This window comes from Oncorhynchus mykiss, chromosome 22, assembly GCF_013265735.2.
Source record: "Oncorhynchus mykiss isolate Arlee chromosome 22, USDA_OmykA_1.1, whole genome shotgun sequence".
Classification (NCBI taxonomy): Eukaryota; Metazoa; Chordata; class Actinopteri; order Salmoniformes; family Salmonidae; genus Oncorhynchus; species Oncorhynchus mykiss.
The window spans coordinates 22333010-22352475 of NC_048586.1; the positions used below are offsets into that span (position 1 = coordinate 22333010).

The 19466-nt window shown below is 44.7% G+C and overlaps 1 protein-coding gene across 4 annotated transcripts in view; it reads right to left on the reverse strand.

The window, feature by feature from the left end:
- Positions 1-19466, reverse strand: part of LOC110502069 (interleukin-1 receptor accessory protein-like 1) — a 397329-nt gene that overhangs the window by 93832 nt on the left and 284031 nt on the right. For all 4 annotated transcript variants that reach the window (XM_036958961.1, XM_036958960.1, XM_036958963.1 and 1 more), the window contains exon 6: positions 13657-13731. In XM_036958961.1, coding sequence (XP_036814856.1) covers positions 13657-13731 — 75 coding nt within the window. The remainder of the gene's footprint in view (positions 1-13656; positions 13732-19466) is intronic.

Below are 19466 nucleotides of genomic sequence, written 5' to 3' on the forward strand. Positions count from 1 at the left end.
CTCTTTTCCCGTGAAATCGCTATGCAGTGTAAGTCCAATGCATCATTCTCAACACAATTATATGGTAAGGGAACAGAAGTGGTCTTCTGACAACTTCCACTAATCCTAACCACCTTCCCCTTCCTCCTTCCCTCTCCCCAGACATATGGTTGGCCATAAGGCCCTTCTAACCACACACCTGAAGTGGTCTACTTATGAGCCATTTCCTTCTGGAGAGTGGGTGTGTCACAGGAGGCTGTTGAGGGGAGGACGGCTCATAACAATGGCCAGAACGGAGCAAATGGAATGGTATCAGACACGTAGAAACCATGTGTTTGATACCATTCCACTCGTCATTACCACAAGCCCATCCTCCCCAATTAAGGTGCCACCAACCTCCTGTGGTGTGTGTGTGAGGAGCGACAGGGTCTTCCAGATGCTCTTTACTCTGACAGGTTCACCCAGGGCTCATTTCCCCGTCCTCATCACCCCATCACTCACTCACTCTCTTTCTCCCAATGGTGAGCGAGGGACAGGCTTCACTCAGAAGAGCGAGAGAGAGAGAGAGAGAGAGAGAGAGAGAGAGGGAGAACACAAGACAGAGAAAGAAAAGGGTGAAAACAGGAGCATCTCAAGAGAGAGAATCGAGAAAACAAAAGCTAGAGAAGTCTGATGAAGCTTTTCACTTTCCCTAGCTTAGCCGAGCGTTATCAATCCGCCAGTAAACACAGTTGGTTCTCTGACAGTGTCAATGAACCAGGGCTTTGGTAAGTGGGACCATTACCAATCACATCCCTATAAAGATCTGCCTCCATTTAGTGGAAATAATGGAATGAATAGAAAACCCTGTGCTAAACAAGTCTGTGTTCAGGCTTTAACAAACAACATAGTCTATCTAACTGGGTTAACATAGCCATATACCATATTGCTGCTTTTGATGGAGTGTAGTTTATCCAAGTTCTACCCTAAAAGGACCATGAATACATAATAATGGCCTTTTTAATTAAAAGACAATGCTGAAATTGATGCACACACGCTTTTATTACTTCTTATTGTTGCTGCATTGTTGAGGAGGAGCCTGAAAGTAAGCATTTCATTGGACCATGTGAATCCTGTACATATGACTAATAAATCTTGAAACAGGCGCGCGCACACACACACACACACACACACACACACACACACACACACACACACACACACACACACACACACACACACACACACACACACACACACACACACACACACACACACACACACACACACACACACACACACACACACACACACACACACACACACACACACACACACACACACACACACACACACACACACCTGAATAGATAATTCAGTCTTTTGTAAGGTAAAGCCAAATGTCCAACGGAATAATTACCTGGCCATTATAGCAGTAATTCCATCAGCCAGGAATGGAAAGGAACAGAATGTGTGAGTGCACTTCACATATTATGGCTGTTACATGTACTGTCCATCTCCTTCCTACCCCCCCCCCCTTTTATATATCCCTCCCTCACTCTCCCCTTTATATATCCCTCTCTCCCTCCCTCTCCCCTTTATATATCCCTCTCTCCCTCCCTCTCCCCTTTATACATCCCTCCTTCCCTCTCCCCTTTATATATCCCTCTCTCCCTCCCTCTCCCCTTTATATATCCCTCCTTCCCTCTCCACTTTATATATCCCTCTCTCCCTCCCTCTCCCCTTTATATATCCCTCCTTCCATCTCCCCTTTATATATCCCTCTCTCCCTCCCTCTCCCCTTTATATATCCCTCCTCCCTCCCTCTCTCTCCCCTTTATATATCCCTCCCTCCCTCTCCCCTTTATATATCCCTCTCTCCCTCCCTCTCCCCTTTATATATCCCTCCTTCCCTCTCCCCTTTATATATCCCTCTCTCCCTCCCTCTCCCCTTTATATATCCCTCCTCCCTCCCTCTCTCTCCCCTTTATATATCCCTCCCTCCCTCTCCCCTTTATATATCCCTCCTTTCCTCCCTCTCCCCTTTATATATCCCTCCTTCCCTCCCTCCCTCTCCCCGTTATGTATCCCTCCCTCTCCCCTTTATTTATCCCTCCCTCTCCCGTTTATTTATCCCTCCCTCCCTCTCTCTCCCCTTTATATATCTCTCCCTCCATCTCCCCTTTATATATCCCTCCCTCCCTCCCTCCCTCTCCCCTTTATATATCCCTCCCTCTCCCCTTTATATATCCCTCCCTCCCTCTCCCCTTTATATATCCCTCCCTCCCTCTCCTCTTTATATACAGTGCCTTGCGAAAGTATTCGGCCCCCTTGAACTTTGCGACCTTTTGCCACATTTCAGGCTTCAAACATAAAGATATAGAACTGTATTTTGTTCACAGATCACTGCACCTCTACATAGCCCATCCGTAAATAACCCATCCAACTACCTCCTCCCTATACTGTATTTATTTATTTATCTTGCTCCTTTGCACACCAGTATCTCTACTTGCACATCATCTTCTGCACATCTACAATTCCAGTGTTTAATTGCTAAATTGTAATTACTTCGCCACCATGGCCTATTTATTGCCTTACCTCCATTATCTCACCTCATTTGCACACAATGTATACAGTGCCTTGCGAAAGTATTCGGCCCCCTTGAACTTTGCGACCTTTTGCCACATTTCAGGCTTCAAACATAAAGATATAAAACTGTATTTTTTTGTGAAGAATCAACAACAAGTGGGACACAATCATGAAGTGGAACGACATTTATTGGATATTTCAAACTTTTTTAACAAATCAAAAACTGAAAAATTGGGCGTGCAAAATTATTCAGCACCCTTAAGTTAATACTTTGTAGCGCCACCTTTTGCTGCGATTACAGCTGTAAGTCGCTTGGGGTATGTCTCTATCAGTTTTGCACATCGAGAGACTGACATTTTTCCCATTCCTCCTTGCAAAACAGCTCGAGCTCAGTGAGGTTGGATGGAGAGCATTTGTGAACAGCAGTTTTCAGTTCTTTCCACAGATTCTCGATTGGATTCAGGTCTGGACTTTGACTTGGCCATTCTAACACCTGGATATGTTTATTTTTGAACCATTCCATTGTAGATTTTGCTTTATGTTTTGGATCATTGTCTTGTTGGAAGACAAATCTCCGTCCCAGTCTCAGGTCTCTTGCAGACTCCATCAGGTTTTCTTCCAGAATGGTCCTGTATTTGGCTCCATCCATCTTCCCATCAATTTTAACCATCTTCCCTGTCCCTGCTGAAGAAAAGCAGGCCCAAACCATGATGCTGCCACCACCATGTTTGACAGTGGGGATGGTGTGTTCAGCTGTGTTGCTTTTACGCCAAACATAACGTTTTGCATTGTTGCCAAAAAGTTCAATTTTGGTTTCATCTGACCAGAGCACCTTCTTCCACATGTTTGGTGTGTCTCCCAGGTGGCTTGTGGCAAACTTTAAACGACACTTTTTATGGATATCTTTAAGAAATGGCTTTCTTCTTGCCACTCTTCCATAAAGGCCAGATTTGTGCAATATACGACTGATTGTTGTCCTATGGACAGAGTCTCCCACCTCAGCTGTAGATCTCTGCAGTTCATCCAGAGTGATCATGGGCCTCTTGGCTGCATCTCTGATCAGTCTTCTCCTTGTATGAGCTGAAAGTTTAGAGGGACGGCCAGGTCTTGGTAGATTTGCAGTGGTCTGATACTCCTTCCATTTCAATATTATCGCTTGCACAGTGCTCCTTGGGATGTTTAAAGCTTGGGAAATCTTTTTGTATCCAAATCCGGCTTTAAACTTCTTCACAACAGTATCTCGGACCTGCCTGGTGTGTTCCTTGTTCTTCATGATGCTCTCTGCGCTTTTAACGGACCTCTGAGACTATCACAGTGCAGGTGCATTTATACGGAGACTTGATTACACACAGGTGGATTGTATTTATCATCATTAGTCATTTAGGTCAACATTGGATCATTCAGAGATCCTCACTGAACTTCTGGAGAGAGTTTGCTGCACTGAAAGTAAAGGGGCTGAATAATTTTGCACGCCCAATTTTTCAGTTTTTGATTTGTTAAAAAAGTTTAAAATATCCAATAAATGTCGTTCCACTTCATGATTGTGTCCCACTTGTTGTTGATTCTTCACAAAAAAAATACAGTTTTATATCTTTATGTTTGAAGCCTGAAATGTGGCAAAAGGTCGCAAAGTTCAAGGGGGCCGAATACTTTCGCAAGGCACTGTATCTCTCCCTCACTCTCCCCTTTATATATCTCTCCCTCCCTCTCCCCTTTATATATCTCTCATTCCCTCTCCCCTTTATATATCTCTCCCTCCCTCTCCCCTTTATATATCTCTCCCTCCCTCTCCCCTTTATATATCTCTCCCTCCCTCTCCCCTTTATATATCCCTCCCTCTCCCTTTTATATATCCCTCCCTCTCCCCTTTATATATCCCTCCCTCCCTCTCCCCTTTATATATCCCTCCCTCCCTCTCCTCTTTATATATCCCTCCCTCTCTCTCCCCTTTATATATCCCTCCCTCCCTCTCCTCTTTATATATCCCTCCCTCCCTCTCCTCTTTATATATCCCTCCCTCTCTCTCCCCTTTATATATCCCTCCCTCTCCCCTTTATATATCCCTCCCTCTCCCTCCCTCTCCCCTTTACATCTCCATCGCTCCCTTTCTCCCCCCCTCACGCTCTCTCTCTCTCTCTCATCCCTCCCTCCTTATCATCTCCCTCCATCCTGTAGGGTCTGTGTAGCCATGCTGTTAGCTCGTTAATCATTGGCCTCTACTATGGGCTCCAAGCTCAGTGATTAATGACAAATGTTCACACGCTTAAACAGTTAGCTTTGTTTCGCAGCAACCCCAGTTGCCGTGGCATTTACTGTGGGTTACTTACCACCAGGTCTTCTTAGTGGGAACGGAACGGTACAGTACAGAGTGATGAGGCAGAAATCTCCAGAATGTTTCTAAAACCCATATGGGACCTGGGCAATTCAATTTCAATTCAGTCATGTGAAGAGGTTAATCGAAGAGAAAATCAATCAAAAGTTACATTTACGTTTAAGGAGGATTTCTCAATGCATAAATTCATTAATTCGATTTACTGAATTGATGGAGTTGAAATGAAATTGACCGCAACCCTTCACCAATATGGTTTTCACCGAGGACAAGCTGCACTGATCACAACTAGGGCTGTGGTGGCATTGACATTTTGTCAGCCGTGGTTGGTCAAGCAAATAACTGTCGGTCTCACTGTAATTGACCGTTAATTAACGAACACATTTAGCATCTCCTGGCTTCCTACAAACCACTGATGCAGACCTTTGGAACATCCATGTAATCCATGTAATATAGCCTACAACTTCACAATAAATCCATGTAATATAGCCCACACCTTCACAATAAATCCATGTAATATAGCCTACACCTTCACAATAAATCCATGTAATATAGCCCACACCTTCACAATAAATCCATGTAATATAGCCTACACCTTCACAATAAATCCATGTAATATAGCCCACACCTTCACAATAAATCCATGTAATATAGCCTACACCTTCACAATAAATCCATGTAATATAGCCCACACCTTCACAATAAATCCATGTAATATAGCCTACACCTTCACAATAAATCCATGTAATATAGCCCACACCTTCACAATAAATCCATGTAATATAGCCCACACCTTCACAATAAATCCATGTAATATAGCCCACACCTTCACAATAAATCCATGTAATATAGCCTACACCTTCACAATAAATCCATGTAATATAGCCCACACCTTCACAATAAATCCATGTAATATAGCCTACACCTTCACAATAAATCCATGTAATATAGCCCACACCTTCACAATAAATCCATGTAATATAGCCTACACCTTCACAATAAATCCATGTAATATAGCCCACACCTTCACAATAATTCCATGTAATATAGCCCACACCTTCACAATAAATCCATGTAATATAGCCCACACCTTCCCAATAAATCCATGTAATATAGTCTACACCTTCACAATAAATCCATTAAATATTTTAGACAGGTCTAAAGAAGCATGATATGAAGGAAATGTAGTCCATTTCAGAAGAACAGAATAGCATACTGAGTTGTCCTTATGTTAGGTCCTGATCTGGCTATGCCATATGGCTGTTGGCTACACTAGTTCATTTAGCAGAAAATATTTACTTATAATTCCCAGGCATTATGTTATACTATTTTATAGAATGAAGAATACAATTGAACAAAGCTGAATAAAATATAAATATTTTCTCCAAATGATTTGAGGGAGTGAGCATATCACTCCCTGCTATTCTGCCTTGCTATTCTGTGTTGAGCGATTAACAAATAAATAGGTACTCCTAGATGCTTAATTTAGAGTTATTAATGCAACTTTAGTTGTTCTACAAACGTTGGGCTATACATTTTATTTTTAATACATTGTAAGGCTGCATGATGTGACTAATGATGATTTGAAAAAAGTCTCTTGAAAGGCATGAGCTCTGCTTTGTTTATTTGCGCAGGCTGTACACACTTCATCAGTCTCTCACTCACAATTTGACAAGCACTTGATAATGCCTCGAATTTCACGGTGGCATCCCCTTCGTGTGGCCGTATTGCACCCCAAAAAATCCATGTCTTTTGCAGCCAGTGGCCATTGTGCCCTTGGCCCGGAGTGCTGCGTTGTGCACTTCTTACTGAGTGCTGCGCACTCCGGAGCACCTCTCACTCACATGGCTCTCCATCACGAGATTGGGTCATTTTCACAGGCTACAGGTGAAGACAGACACATCAGGGACGTAACTGCATCTTTTTCCAATTCCGAGGTGCATATTGAAAATATTGGAAGAATTATCCATATTACTTTTCATCAGCCAACAAGATGAGTAGACCTAACAAACAGCAATCTACTATCCCCCATAGTACAAAAGTTGACCTATTCAATTCTGTGCGAGAAATAAATATTCCGAACATAGTCTGGGACAGTTGTGGGATGCAATCGATCCCAAATGAATACAACCACTAGCATCAAAAAACCTGTTTTATGCGATGTGGGTGACGCAGCAGATCAGAATGTTTAGCTTAAAATGTTGATGAACATTTGGCCACTTTAGTTGTGATACAAACCTTATCAAAACATATAGGACTATGGGCCAGGCTACATAAGGTGTGATACAAACCTTATCAAAACATATAGGACTATGGGCCAGGCTACATGAGGTGTGATACTGACCTTATCAAAACATATAGAACTATGGGCCAGGCTACATGAGGTGTGATACAAACCTTATCAAAACATATAGGACTATGGGCTAGGCTACATGAGGTGTGCGACTACGATTAGAAAAAGTTGCAAAAAAAGGCATTGTTTCTTATGCTGGGCATCATTCACAAGTGATAATATATCATTCACAAGTGGTAGGCTAATATTGTCACCCATCAGACTATTCTTGATTTAATCTTATCATTACATATACTAAATCATGTGTGTGTGACATTTGTTATGATTTAGAATGGACCATTATCATGCACCTGTATCGAAACAGGGGCAGTGGGAAAAAATACACGTCATCTATGCACTTAAATAGTGAATGAAGGACGCTTTTCCCATGGTTCATTTTAATGCCAGCCAGGTAGGTTATACTCTTGTTGTAAAGATAAGCAATGTGCTTAATATTAGGAAAGTTAATAAATATAGTAGGCTTAGCTTATATAAAGCTGATGGGATCCTCCTCTTTTTGCATAGCCTATAGAAATGTTGAGCAACAGGAGCTCATGGGCTCTCATGAAGAGTTTGATTCGATTTTAGATGACATTTGCATTGATGTCAGAGTGATTAGAGGGACAATAGAGTGCTGAGTACCAGACAGTTAACAGGTGTGGTAGGCTACTAATGACCATCAGCAGCATCAGAGCTTGGAGAAGCCTATTTACCATGACTACACAGTCACGTGGAATTTAACTGCCTTCATGACTGGTGACCGCAACAGCCCTAATCATAACCCTTCTCCTTTACAATGGAGCCCTCCATGCATTGTGAGACAAACCTCCTAACAAACAGCATGTATTAGCCAGACACAGCCAATGGTGAAATTGCATTCTAACCTTAACGCCCTGGAGTCAGAGATATAGATACATGCAGTTAGTTCATTAAAAACCACAATACCCTGATGGATTACATAGCATTAGAGAAGCACTGTGACTAGAGCAGGGACCGTCAACTAGATTCAGCCGCGGGCTAATTTTTTCTTGAGCGGATGGTCGGGCGGCAGGAACATAATTACAAATCATTAGTAGACTGTAAATTGACTGCAAGAAGCACAAACAGATATAATGTTTGACTAAAACATAATCATTTTAAACCTTGCTTACATTTGTATATGATCACCTATCTCTCTATTATGAGTAGGAATACTTGGGAACAGATTTACATAATTAAAATCACTTGGAGATGATTTCCTGGTGTTTTTACAGTCTTTTCTGTCCGACAATAAAAAATAAAAATCTAAGAAAACCTCTTTGCTCAGAAAACTTTGGGGGCCAAATAAAACCAGTTCATCACCCTCCTCTCTCTCTCTCTCTCTCTCTCTCTCTCTCTATGCTATGGCCATAGTGTGATAGTGAATACAGTCAATTCTCTCTCATGTTCTCCCTCTGACAGATGCAACAAACACATGCATGCACACACACACGCACACAAATAGACTCACACTCCCTTCTCAAGTCAAGCGTGTACAAAGGACAACATAAACTAGAGTGGATGGAAGTAGTGCCTGAGCTGAAAACATAAAAATGGCGAGGCAGTGAGAGAGAAAGAAACATTTAAAGAGTAATTTATCGTGTGACTCGAACCCTGACCTTCAGCAGCCTTCAGCCAACAAGCTCTCACGGTCTCACTGGAGAATCTGACGTTTGTCCATTAACTTTAGGCATTAATGCCGAAGAGTTAAGGCTGCAATATGTAACTTTTTGGGCAAGTCTAAGAAGCGGTAGAGCTGTTCTATGTGCGCTAATTCTGTGATTCCCGCTCTCAAGTTTCATCTTTGCGTCTTTTACTTTCGGTTCACTACACCAGCTTCAAACAGCTGAAAATACTATATTTTAGTTCATGAAAAAAAGTGCATCGTTAAGGTAAGGGATAGGGTTTACATTTATTTATTTTTTTAAACAAGCCTAGCACTGGTATTGAACACGTGAGACTCAGTGCCGGAGCTCGCTGTTTACGCCCATCCACCATCCCCGTCCACAACGCCCTGAGCAAAAGCCTACATGATGGTAGTAGCGCACATCATTGCCCGTAATGGCCAATTTTGAAGTAATCTCCTGATGTTCTGCTTACCAGGACGGACGTCTAATTTCACAGTGGATCTAAAGAAACCTGGCTGCTTCAGCAGCTAGCCAATTTCAGCTATCATCACAGAAACATGGCATGTCAGGTGTCACAGAAAGGTATGTGTGTGTGTGTTTTTGTGTGTGTGTGTTTTTGTGTGTGTGTGTGTGTGTGTGTGTGTGTGTGTGTGTGTGTGTGTGTGTGTGTGTGTGTGTGTGTGTGTGTGTGTGTGTGCTTTTGAAACCATAAAGCAAATGTGGGTAGAAGGCTGAGAGAGACGGCAGGAAAGATTTAAAAAATGTAACAGTGTGAATTGTAAAGGCATCCGCATGCTTCAGTTCGGCTGACGGCTTGCCGAAGTCGGCTAGGCAAACCGAACGAGTATGATCCTATACTCCCTTAAAAGACATTTGCTTGTAAAAATGAGAAAAAAAGCTCAACAGTACTGTTTGTCCATTTTGAGATGCCGTAGACGATATTCCTCAAAACGGTCAGAATTCCTCTAAGACAACTCAAGAAATCTGTCATTCATTTTGCCGTTTTTGCCGAGGAGATCTTAGCTGTGCAATTTTACATCTGACCAAGATGTTTGGTGTTGTATTTCTCAATGAAAAAATCTGCATGAAAGCAAGTCGTCCCTTTATTGAATAATCCCTACTGTTGACTAATCACCGACGAAGGGGAGTAGACTTCGGCTCCGAACTTCGGCTTGCCTTCAGAAAAAATGCTGTGTACCCGAACAGCCCCCCAAAAACTCACCAAAGTCTAAAGCTAACAAATACGTTGTCATAATATACTGTATGCTCTCTGAAAGGTTTCAGCTGGGAAGCACATGGACGCCTTAAGGTTAGAGGGTTTATAGCGGTATAGCAGGGGGCCAGTCATTTAATATCTCCTTCATACCATCATCAGAGCTCTGCTCTGCATACCTTGTAGTGTACGATAGTGGCATCATCACACCGAATAGTCCTACTGAACATCACGGAACATTCAGTCTCCACACAGCAGTTGTGTTGTTGAACACAACACTTTTGTTCTATAGATGTGCTCTCCTCCTACTGGGGGGGGGGGGGGGGGGGGGGGGGATGACACTGCAGCACAGTGGGAGACTGTTGGTTACATCACACTGATGCCTCTGGAGCTCGGATAGACAGAGAGCAGGGAGAGCACGGGAGGGAGGGCGAGAGAGGGTGAGAGAGTGGGGGGATGGGTGGGGGCTGTGCTGAGGGAATCCGTACTGTAGCAGATCAAAGCTCTAGTGTTTTATAAGCTGGAGTATGTGTCAGTGTGTGTGTGTGTGTCAGGGAGGTGTGTGTGTGTGTGTGTGTGTCAACCTCCCTCTATGCTTGTCACAAATCCACCATTAAAGCACCATGGAAACCAGGCTAGTCAGCAAACTCTGATTGTCAGTATATTTCTGATGAATGCCAAAGTGTGTATCATCAAAGTGTGTGTATGTGTGAAAAATGTATGACTGTGCTTCCAGATACAGGCCTCTTGACTGCTATCCTGTGTTGATGGAGCCTGGTCTGTGAAATAATGGAGTCTAATTCCTTTCCACTAGAGTGCTCCCATCTGCTGGCTTTGGGGGCTAGTAAAACCCTCAGTTACAATTATCCCACGCTTAGAGAGGACTGCACCGTTAGCGTGTGTGTGACCCACTCACTCCCACTACAAATGGTGCAAGGAGTGTGTGTGTGTGTGTGTGTGTGTGCGTGCATGCGTGCGTGCGTGCGTGCGTGTATGTGTGTGTGCGTGCGTGTGTGTGTGTGTGTGAGTATGTGTAGTTCTGGGTGGACTGCTGCGTGAGCGTGTGCGAATCTCTCACTCTCCTCTGGGATAGCGAAACCATGACAAATCACAAAGGGTGAGAGAGAGAGAGAGAGAGAGAGAGGGAGAGAGAGGGAGAGCGATAGAGAGAGGGAGAGAGAGAGAGAGAGATAGAGGGAGGGAGAGTGAGAGGGAGAGAGAGAGAGAGAGAGAAAGAGAGAGAGGGAGAGCGATAGAGGGAGAGAGAGAGAGAGAGAGAGAGAGAGAGAGAGACAGACAGAGAGAGACATACAGACAGAGAGAGAGAGAGAGAATGTGTGTATGTTGTGGGGTGTGTGTGTGTTAGAGTGTGTCCCACTCCCTTCCCATCGGAATGTCTTCAGGGATGACGGAAGCTCCTCCAGGGACGTCACAGCATGAATCATTCCCCATATTCCTGGAAAGGCAATGTGGACTGCACCAACTCAACCCTGGGGGGGCAGACAGCATATCTGCTGCTGCAGGTACAGTAGTGGTGGCAGTAGAGGTGGTGTTCTGGAGGAAGAGGGCATTATACAGCTAGTAATGTACAGTACAATCACAACTCCATTGACTGTAATGGAGGAGTAGCCAAGTCATCCCATATAGAAAATAACAGCAGTTACAGATTTTGAGGTGTAGTGGTTAGAACTGGGGACAAGAGGTTTTCGGAATACTTGCCCTGACTAGGAAAACTGTGTGTGCGTGTATGTATGTGTGTACCTATGTACAATGAGTGTGTGAGAGTGTGTTTCTCTAAAGCTATATTGTGGGTAGGTTAGAGCTGCATTGGCTAGCAGCTTTGTAGAGGAGATAAAGTGGTCCGTGTTTCCCGACAACTCTCTCTCTGTCTCGCTGCAGATTTATCCCTCTGCTTATGTCACTGCTTTTACTGCCCTTCTTCCCTCCTTCATTTATTCCTTCCATCCCTCTCTCCTTCCATCCCTCTCTCTCTTCCTCCTGCCTCCATATTGGCTACCCACACTATCTCTCTCCCTTTCTCTCTCTCTATGACTCTCTTTATGCCTTTCTCTTTTGATTTCTCTCTCTCTCTCCCTCTCTCCTGTTTTTCTTTATCTCTCTATCTCCACCCCCCTTGTACTCTCCCCTCTCACTTCCTCTCCTCCCTCTCTCCATCAGGGACGCCCTCAGTGCTGCCGGCTCCCCACAGTAAATCTGCCATATCGCTCCATAAAGCTGCTAGGGGCATGACTCGACAAATATTAAGAAAGAGGAGAATAAATAAACACAACTAAATAAAAGAGAAGCGCATCTGGAGGGAGAGGCTTCTTCATCCCTGCTCTGTGAAAGTGTGTGAGAAAAACAAAATGGAGTCAAGCTGTAAAATATTTATCTCAGTGTCTCTGAACGTCCCTCTCTCTGCTGGGAGCCTTGTGGACAACACCATACACACATATACACGCACCCACGCACCCGGGTATACTTGTGTGTTTGTTTTTGTGTGTGTGTGTGTGTGTGTGTGTGTTTGTTTGTGTGTGTGTACTGGCTTGCATATATGTCAGTCCATTAAAGGTAGTCTATTCGCACTTGGTCAGACATGTTGGCTGAAAGCTGTGGTATATCAGACCATATACCATGGGTATGACAAAACATGTATTTTTACTGCTCTAATGACATTGGGACCTAGTTTATAACAGCAATAAGGCACCTCGGGTGTTTTTGGTATATTGGCCATATGCCACACCACCTTGGGCCTTATTGCTTAAATAACCCACCTGTCTCCCAAACAACAACAAAACACCAAAGACAGGAGTGGCATTGTCTCTGCAAAGCACTCTGTAGAGCAACACACAGACACACTGTATCTGCCTGCCGTCTGATGCCTTTCACCCTGACAGACAAAGGGAAGCTGTTTAGCCATTCAGACAGCGGCAAACACCATGTGGACATCTGACTGTGCCCAGAACTCAGGCAATATGCTGTCACACACACACACCTCACCCAGGGTGACCCCTGTCAACAAAGACAAACAGCGGTAGTGTAAGCCACCTCCTCTCCGTGTGGACGACCACGCTACACAACACTGGCACCATATGGAGATGTCATTGTTGAGGAAACAGAACCGGGACATTAGCATAAGCACCATTTGTAAACCCCATTTGCATACACAGATTTTGTTTGTTTGTTACAGTGTCAGTGTTCTTCTTCCAGAGGTAAAACTGTCATCATCAATCTGTCTGAGAAAGGGAAGTTATAGACTGAGAGGATGTGTGAAGTCATCGCTTTCTCAGATGTGTAGCGATGCAGCTCTTGTTCTGGGTCTCTTTCTCTCTCTCTCTGGAGTACACACAGCCACAACTCTAGTATACAGCACCACAGAGGAGAGAGAGAGAGATTCAGAGATTATAGAGTAAAACACAGCAGGACCACAGATAGAGAGAGAAAAGGAGAGGTTTGGTGAAGCGCACAGTCCATAGCGCACTGAAACAAACCTGTTCAGATTAGTAGCCTCATCACACACCTGACAGCAAATAAAGGCACGCACACGCACACACACAGCTCCTACAGATAATAAAGCCCAAGCTCTTACCTAGCTGCAGCTCCATGTTGCTGATCTTGTTCTCAGAAGGATAAAGGATCTTTGGTGGCTTGTCAGTCAGAGGAGCTGGAATGAAGAAACACATAGCTCTGACATGTTAGATATTACCCTCAAACACTAGAATACCATGCCATTGTCAACACCACTTTACTACTACAGAACCTTGCTTTGGTAAAGTCATAGGCCCTGTTCATAAGAGTATAGACTGAGGGAGGGAGAGGCATTGATCGAGATAGAGAGAGAGACAGAGAGGGAGAGAGAGAGAGAGAGAGAGAGAGAGAGGGAGAGAGAGAGAGAGACAGAGAGGGAGAGAGAGAGAGACAGAGAGGGAGAGAGAGAGAGACAGAGAGGGAGAGAGAGAGAGAGAGAGAGAGAGAGAGAGAGAGAGAGAGAGAGAGAGAGAGAAAGTTTGTGAGCTTCTCTGAAGTAGAAAACTCCTAAAAGTACATACAGTCCTCCAGCAGCACATGAAGTCAGCTTCCTCAAATACTCTGTTGTCTTAACTCTCCCTGACACTAAACCAGAACCCTCTAAAAGCAATTAAGCGTTGACATGCAACCAGAAAACAGACTAGCAGGAAGGGATGGTGCAGCATTGGTGGTCATGTCACATTCAAAATGAACTAATGGACTTCGGTGGAGTGACAGCAAAGCACATCTCTTGTTGCCAAAGCAAAGACAACACATACACTAGATCTCTCTCTCTTCCCTCCCTCTCTCCTTTCTTCCCTCCCTCTCTCTCTCTCTTCTCTCCCTATCTCCTCTCTTCCCTCCCTCTCCCCTCTCTTCCCTCCCTCCCTCTCTCCTCTCTTCCCTCCCTCTCTCTTCCCTCCCTCTCTCTCTCTCTCTTCCCTCCCTTTCTCTCTCTCTTCCCTCCCTCCCCCCTCTCTTCCCTCCCTCCCTCTCTCATCTCTTCCCTCCCTCTCTCTCTCTCTTCCCTCCCTCTCTCCTCTCTTCCCTCCCTCTCTCTTCCCTCCCTCTCTCTCTCTCTTCCCTCCCTATCTCCTCTCTTCCCTCCCTCTCCCCTCTCTTCCCTCCCTCTTTCCTCTCTTCCCTCTCTCCTCTCTTCCCTATCTCCTCTCTTCCCTCCCTCTCTCTCTCTTCCCTCCCTCTCTCTCTCTTCCCTCCCTCTCTCCTCTCTTCCCTCTCTCCTCTCTTCCCTCCCTCTCTCTCTTCCCTCCCTCTCTCGTCTCTTCCCTCTCTTCTCTCTTCCCTCCCTCTCTCTCTCCTCTCTTCCCTCTCTCCTCTCTTCCCTCCCTCTCTCTCTTCCCTCCCTCTCTCGTCTCTTCCCTCTCTTCTCTCTTCCCTCCCTCTCTCTCTCTTCCCTTCCTCTCTCTCTCTTCCCTCCCTCTCTCCTCTCTTCCCTCTCTCCTCTCTTCCCTCCCTCTCTCCTCTCTTCCCTCTTCCCTCCCTCCTCTCTTCCCTCCCTCTCTCCTCTCTTCCCCCCCTCTCTCCTCTCTTTCCTCTCTCTCTTCCCTCCCTCTCTCTCTCTTCCCTCTCTCCTCTCTTCCCTCCCCCTCTCTCTCTTCCCTCTCTCTCTTTTCCCTCTCTCCTCTCTTCCCTCCCTCTCTCTCTCTTCCCTCCCTCTCTCTCTCTTCCCTCCTTCTCTCTCTCTTCCCCCCCTCTCTCCTCCTCCTTCATCTCCTTTCTTCCCTTATTCTCCGTTATCTTTCAATACAGAGCAACATTACTCTCTATTGGCCATAGAATCGACATGCAATTTGCTTGGCCTACTTATATACTAATAAATGAGTCAGTGTTTTGACAGAGACATGACACCAGTGAATGGTGTTTCGTGTTTGAACAGACATCATGGGATGAGTGTCTCATCAAGTATGAGAGAGAGAAAGAGAGAGACAGATACAGTGAGTGTGTGTGTGTGTGTGTGTGTGTGTGTGTGTGTGTGTGTGTGTGTGTGTGTGTGTGTGTGTGTGTGTGTGTTTGTATGTGTGTGTGTGTGTGTGTGTGTGTGTGTGTGTGTGTGTGTGTGTGTGTGGGTGTGTGTGTGTGTGTGTGTGTGTGTGCGAGTGTGTGTGTGCGAGTGTGTGTGTGTGTCTCATTGAGTAGTAGAGCTGATGTTCTAATGATGCTAATCATCCAGACGGTGGATGTCAGGGCAGCTGGCTGGCTGGCTGGCTGGCTGGCTGGCTGGCTGGCTGGCTGGCTGGCTGGCTGGCTGGCTGGCTGGCTGGCTGGCTGGCTGGCTGGCGGAATGTGGAAACGTTTTCCCCGGGGAACCAGGAGAACACAGAACACTTTATTGCTGCTAAAAGCCTTTGTGTGTTTTGGGAGAGATGGGTTCAGCTCTTCAAGGAGAGATCATGTATGTACACCACTTACCATTTTAAAGACACAGAGACAGTGTGTGTGTATGTCTGTGTGTGTAGGTGTGCAGGTGTGTGTTCTTCAGAGTTTGGATTGCAATAATGACGGCTCTATGAATGTACCTCCTAGCTCACTACACAGACAGGTCACCCATGATACAAGTCAGTATTCCACGTCCATCCATGTCTGAGGACATCGGGAAATGATGTGGAAACTGGCCACTAGGGGCAACACTGAACACTGTTACCTTCATTTAGGTTCAGATGTTGGTAGTGAGGTGTGGGCGGGGATGGCAGAAGCATAAGCATCTGTCTCTAATTCCAAAGTTTGAACATTTGAATCCAGCGATATAAAGAGGCTTTTTAGATTTTGTTCCCAAACCTTTATGCTTACATTAACCATTCAGTGTTAATGCCTGAACTTAACCTTAAACACTTTGACATTTTACATTTGGAACAACTTCTAAGTAAGTTATGAAAGAGTAAAAATGAGATACACACATGCACACACACAAACCGAAGACTAATTACATTGTTGTGTGTGTGGAGTGGTGCTGTGCTGGGTTTTTACTCAGGGCAGTTCGTTAGTCCTTCATTAACGTCTGCTCCTCAGACTGTCCTCAGTGGGCCCCTATCTTTAGCTTTATTACCAACCCCACCCCCCTCTCTCTCTCTCTTTCTGTACTTCTCAATCGCTTCCTCTCTCTCTCTCTCTTTCTGTACTTCTCAATCGCTTCCTCTCTCTCTCTCTTTCTGTACCTCTCAATCGCTTCCTCTCTCTCTCTCTCTCTCTCTCTCTCTCTCTCTCTTTCTGTACTTCTCAATCGCTTCCTCTCTTTCTCTCTCTCTCTCTCTCTCTCTCTCTCTCCCTCTCTCTCTTTCTGTACCTCTCAATCGCTTCCTCTCTCTCTCTCTCTCTCTTTCTGTACTTCTAAATCGCTTCCTCTCTCTCTCTCTCTCTTTCTGTACTTCTCAATCGCTTCCTCTCTCTCTCTCTCTCTCTCTCTCTCTCGCTCTCTCTCGCTCTCACTCTCTCTCTGCTGCTATTTGGGAGCATTGCTTTGGTTCTGTCTGGCTGTGTTTGTGGAGTTACATAATTCCAAGCTGATGTTACTATTGATGCAGTAACATCAGAGTCTTACTACTAGGAGTATAGTATGGTTCAATCATCATCACCTCTTCTCATCACGCTTATGTACAATGGGTACACAGTAGCCTAACATTGGAAAAAACTTGCTAACACCACTCATTTAAGTTCCTAGGTGTCCAAATCACTTAAAATGGTCCACTCACACAGCACAGTCGTGAAGAAGGCGCAACAGCGCCTCTTCCCCCCTCAGGAAGTTGAAAAGGTTGGGCACGGGCCTTCAACTCCTCTAAAAAAGTTATACAGCTGCACAATTGTGAGTATCTTGACTGGCTGCATCACTACTTGGTATGGCAACACCACTGCCCTCTATCGCATGGCGCTACAGAGGGCAGTGTGGACAGTCCAGTACATCACTGGGGCCAAGCTCCCTGCCACCCAGGACCTCTTGATCAGGCGGAGTGAAAGGAAGGCTCGGAAGATAGTCAGGCTCCAGCCACCCAAGCCATAGGCTGTTCTTTCTGCGTCAGCATGGCAAGTGGTACCGATGCATCAAGTCTGACACCAACAGGCTCCTGAACAGCTTCTATCCTCAAACCATAAGACTGCTAAATAGCTAACAGAATGGCCACAAGGACTATCTGAGTTGATCCTTGTATTTTAATGTATTTTTTCACTGTCACTTTGCACACTTACAGGATGTGGAAATGACACTCCAACACGCATAACATGCACACATATTTATACTGAATCCAACACACAAATACACACACTCACATACAATCATACTTTATGCTGCTCCTACTCTGTTTTTCATATATCCTGATGCCTAGTCACCTTACCCCTATACATACATATCTACCTCTATCATTGCAATATCCCTGCACATTGTAAATATGGTATTGGAACTGACCCTGTATATACTGTACAGCTTCTTACTTTCTAGTGTTCTTCTTATTTCTCATTTAAAATGTCTTGTGTGTTCTGGTTCTACCTTATGATATTTTTAGTGCCACATTGATATTGATTACTGCATTGTGGGGTTTGGAGTTTGCAAGAAAGGCATTTCACTGTACTTGTGCACCGGACATTAAAACCTGGTGTGTACATCGAAGTTGTGTGTATGTGTGGGTCGATAATATATGTGTATTTGTGGGTGGGTGAAAGACATAGGTATGTATGTGTGTTTGTTTGTGTGTGTATATCATGTTGTTGTGTGTATGTATGTGTGTAGAGCACAGCTGTGTGAGTGTGTGTATGTGCTGAATGTGTCAGGGTTAATGTACTTAATGTGTGAGTGGGTGGGTTGTCTGACGTTGGTTGGAGAGGGGCGGTCACGGGCTCTTAGACATGAGTGTTTACATTGTTAACAGGTAATCACACAGCACCAATTACACTGGATACTCATACCATTCTAATTAAATATCAAACCGCTTCGTACATAATTACACGACTGGTGATCCTATAGCTAATCATGTGGTGAGTAAACTAAAGTAGAGACACGAGGACAGAATATGAGAGGGATAGAGAGAGAGAGGGAAAGAGACAGGGAAAGAGAGGGAAAGAGAGAGAGAGAGAGAGAGAGAGAGAGAGAGAGAGAGAGAGAGAGAGAGAGAGAGAGAGAGAGAGAGAGAGAGAGAGTGAGTGAGTGACAACAGACACACACACACACACACACACACACTAGAGCAACGTGCTCCTCTCCTTCCTTGGCATGCTACATTTGACTCTGAAAATCTCATTACTTTAATTACCATTTCTTTATGGAGAAATACATTAATTATGTGGATTCAGTTGGAGACGCCATTTAAACAGAGAGAGAGTGAGGGAGGCTTGGAACAGACTCATAACCCAGAAAACACTGATCTGCCTCAGACACCGCACTAACACAGCCACGAAATGAAGGGAAGAAATTAGAAAAACTGGTTGTTTAGCCAAGAAGGCTCACATGGATATGAAAACCTGTCCTGAAAAGATGGACGGAGGGAAGAGGTCGGAGGGGGTATAAAAGAAACAGAATTTGAACAGAGAGAGAGAGAGGAGAGAGACACACACAAACAGAGACACGCAGAGAGAGTGAGACACATAGAGAAAGAGAATAAGTGCCTGTGCCGGAAAAGGACAAAGAGGAAACACAATCACCATCAATCGCCATGGAGACCAGGAGAGGGCAGTAGGGAAAACCCAGCCTTTATCAGTACAGCAAAGACCAAGAAAACACTTTATTACCACACACACACAGTGAGGAGGCAGATAGGAGATCCCACACACTCTCAACCCACACACTTCTTCTAGACGCTACTTCCTGTGACCTGTGACACACACTTTCAGTGAAATATAAAATGTTTGTCTTTATGCATGTATAGGTATTTTTGTGTGAGCGTGTGTGCG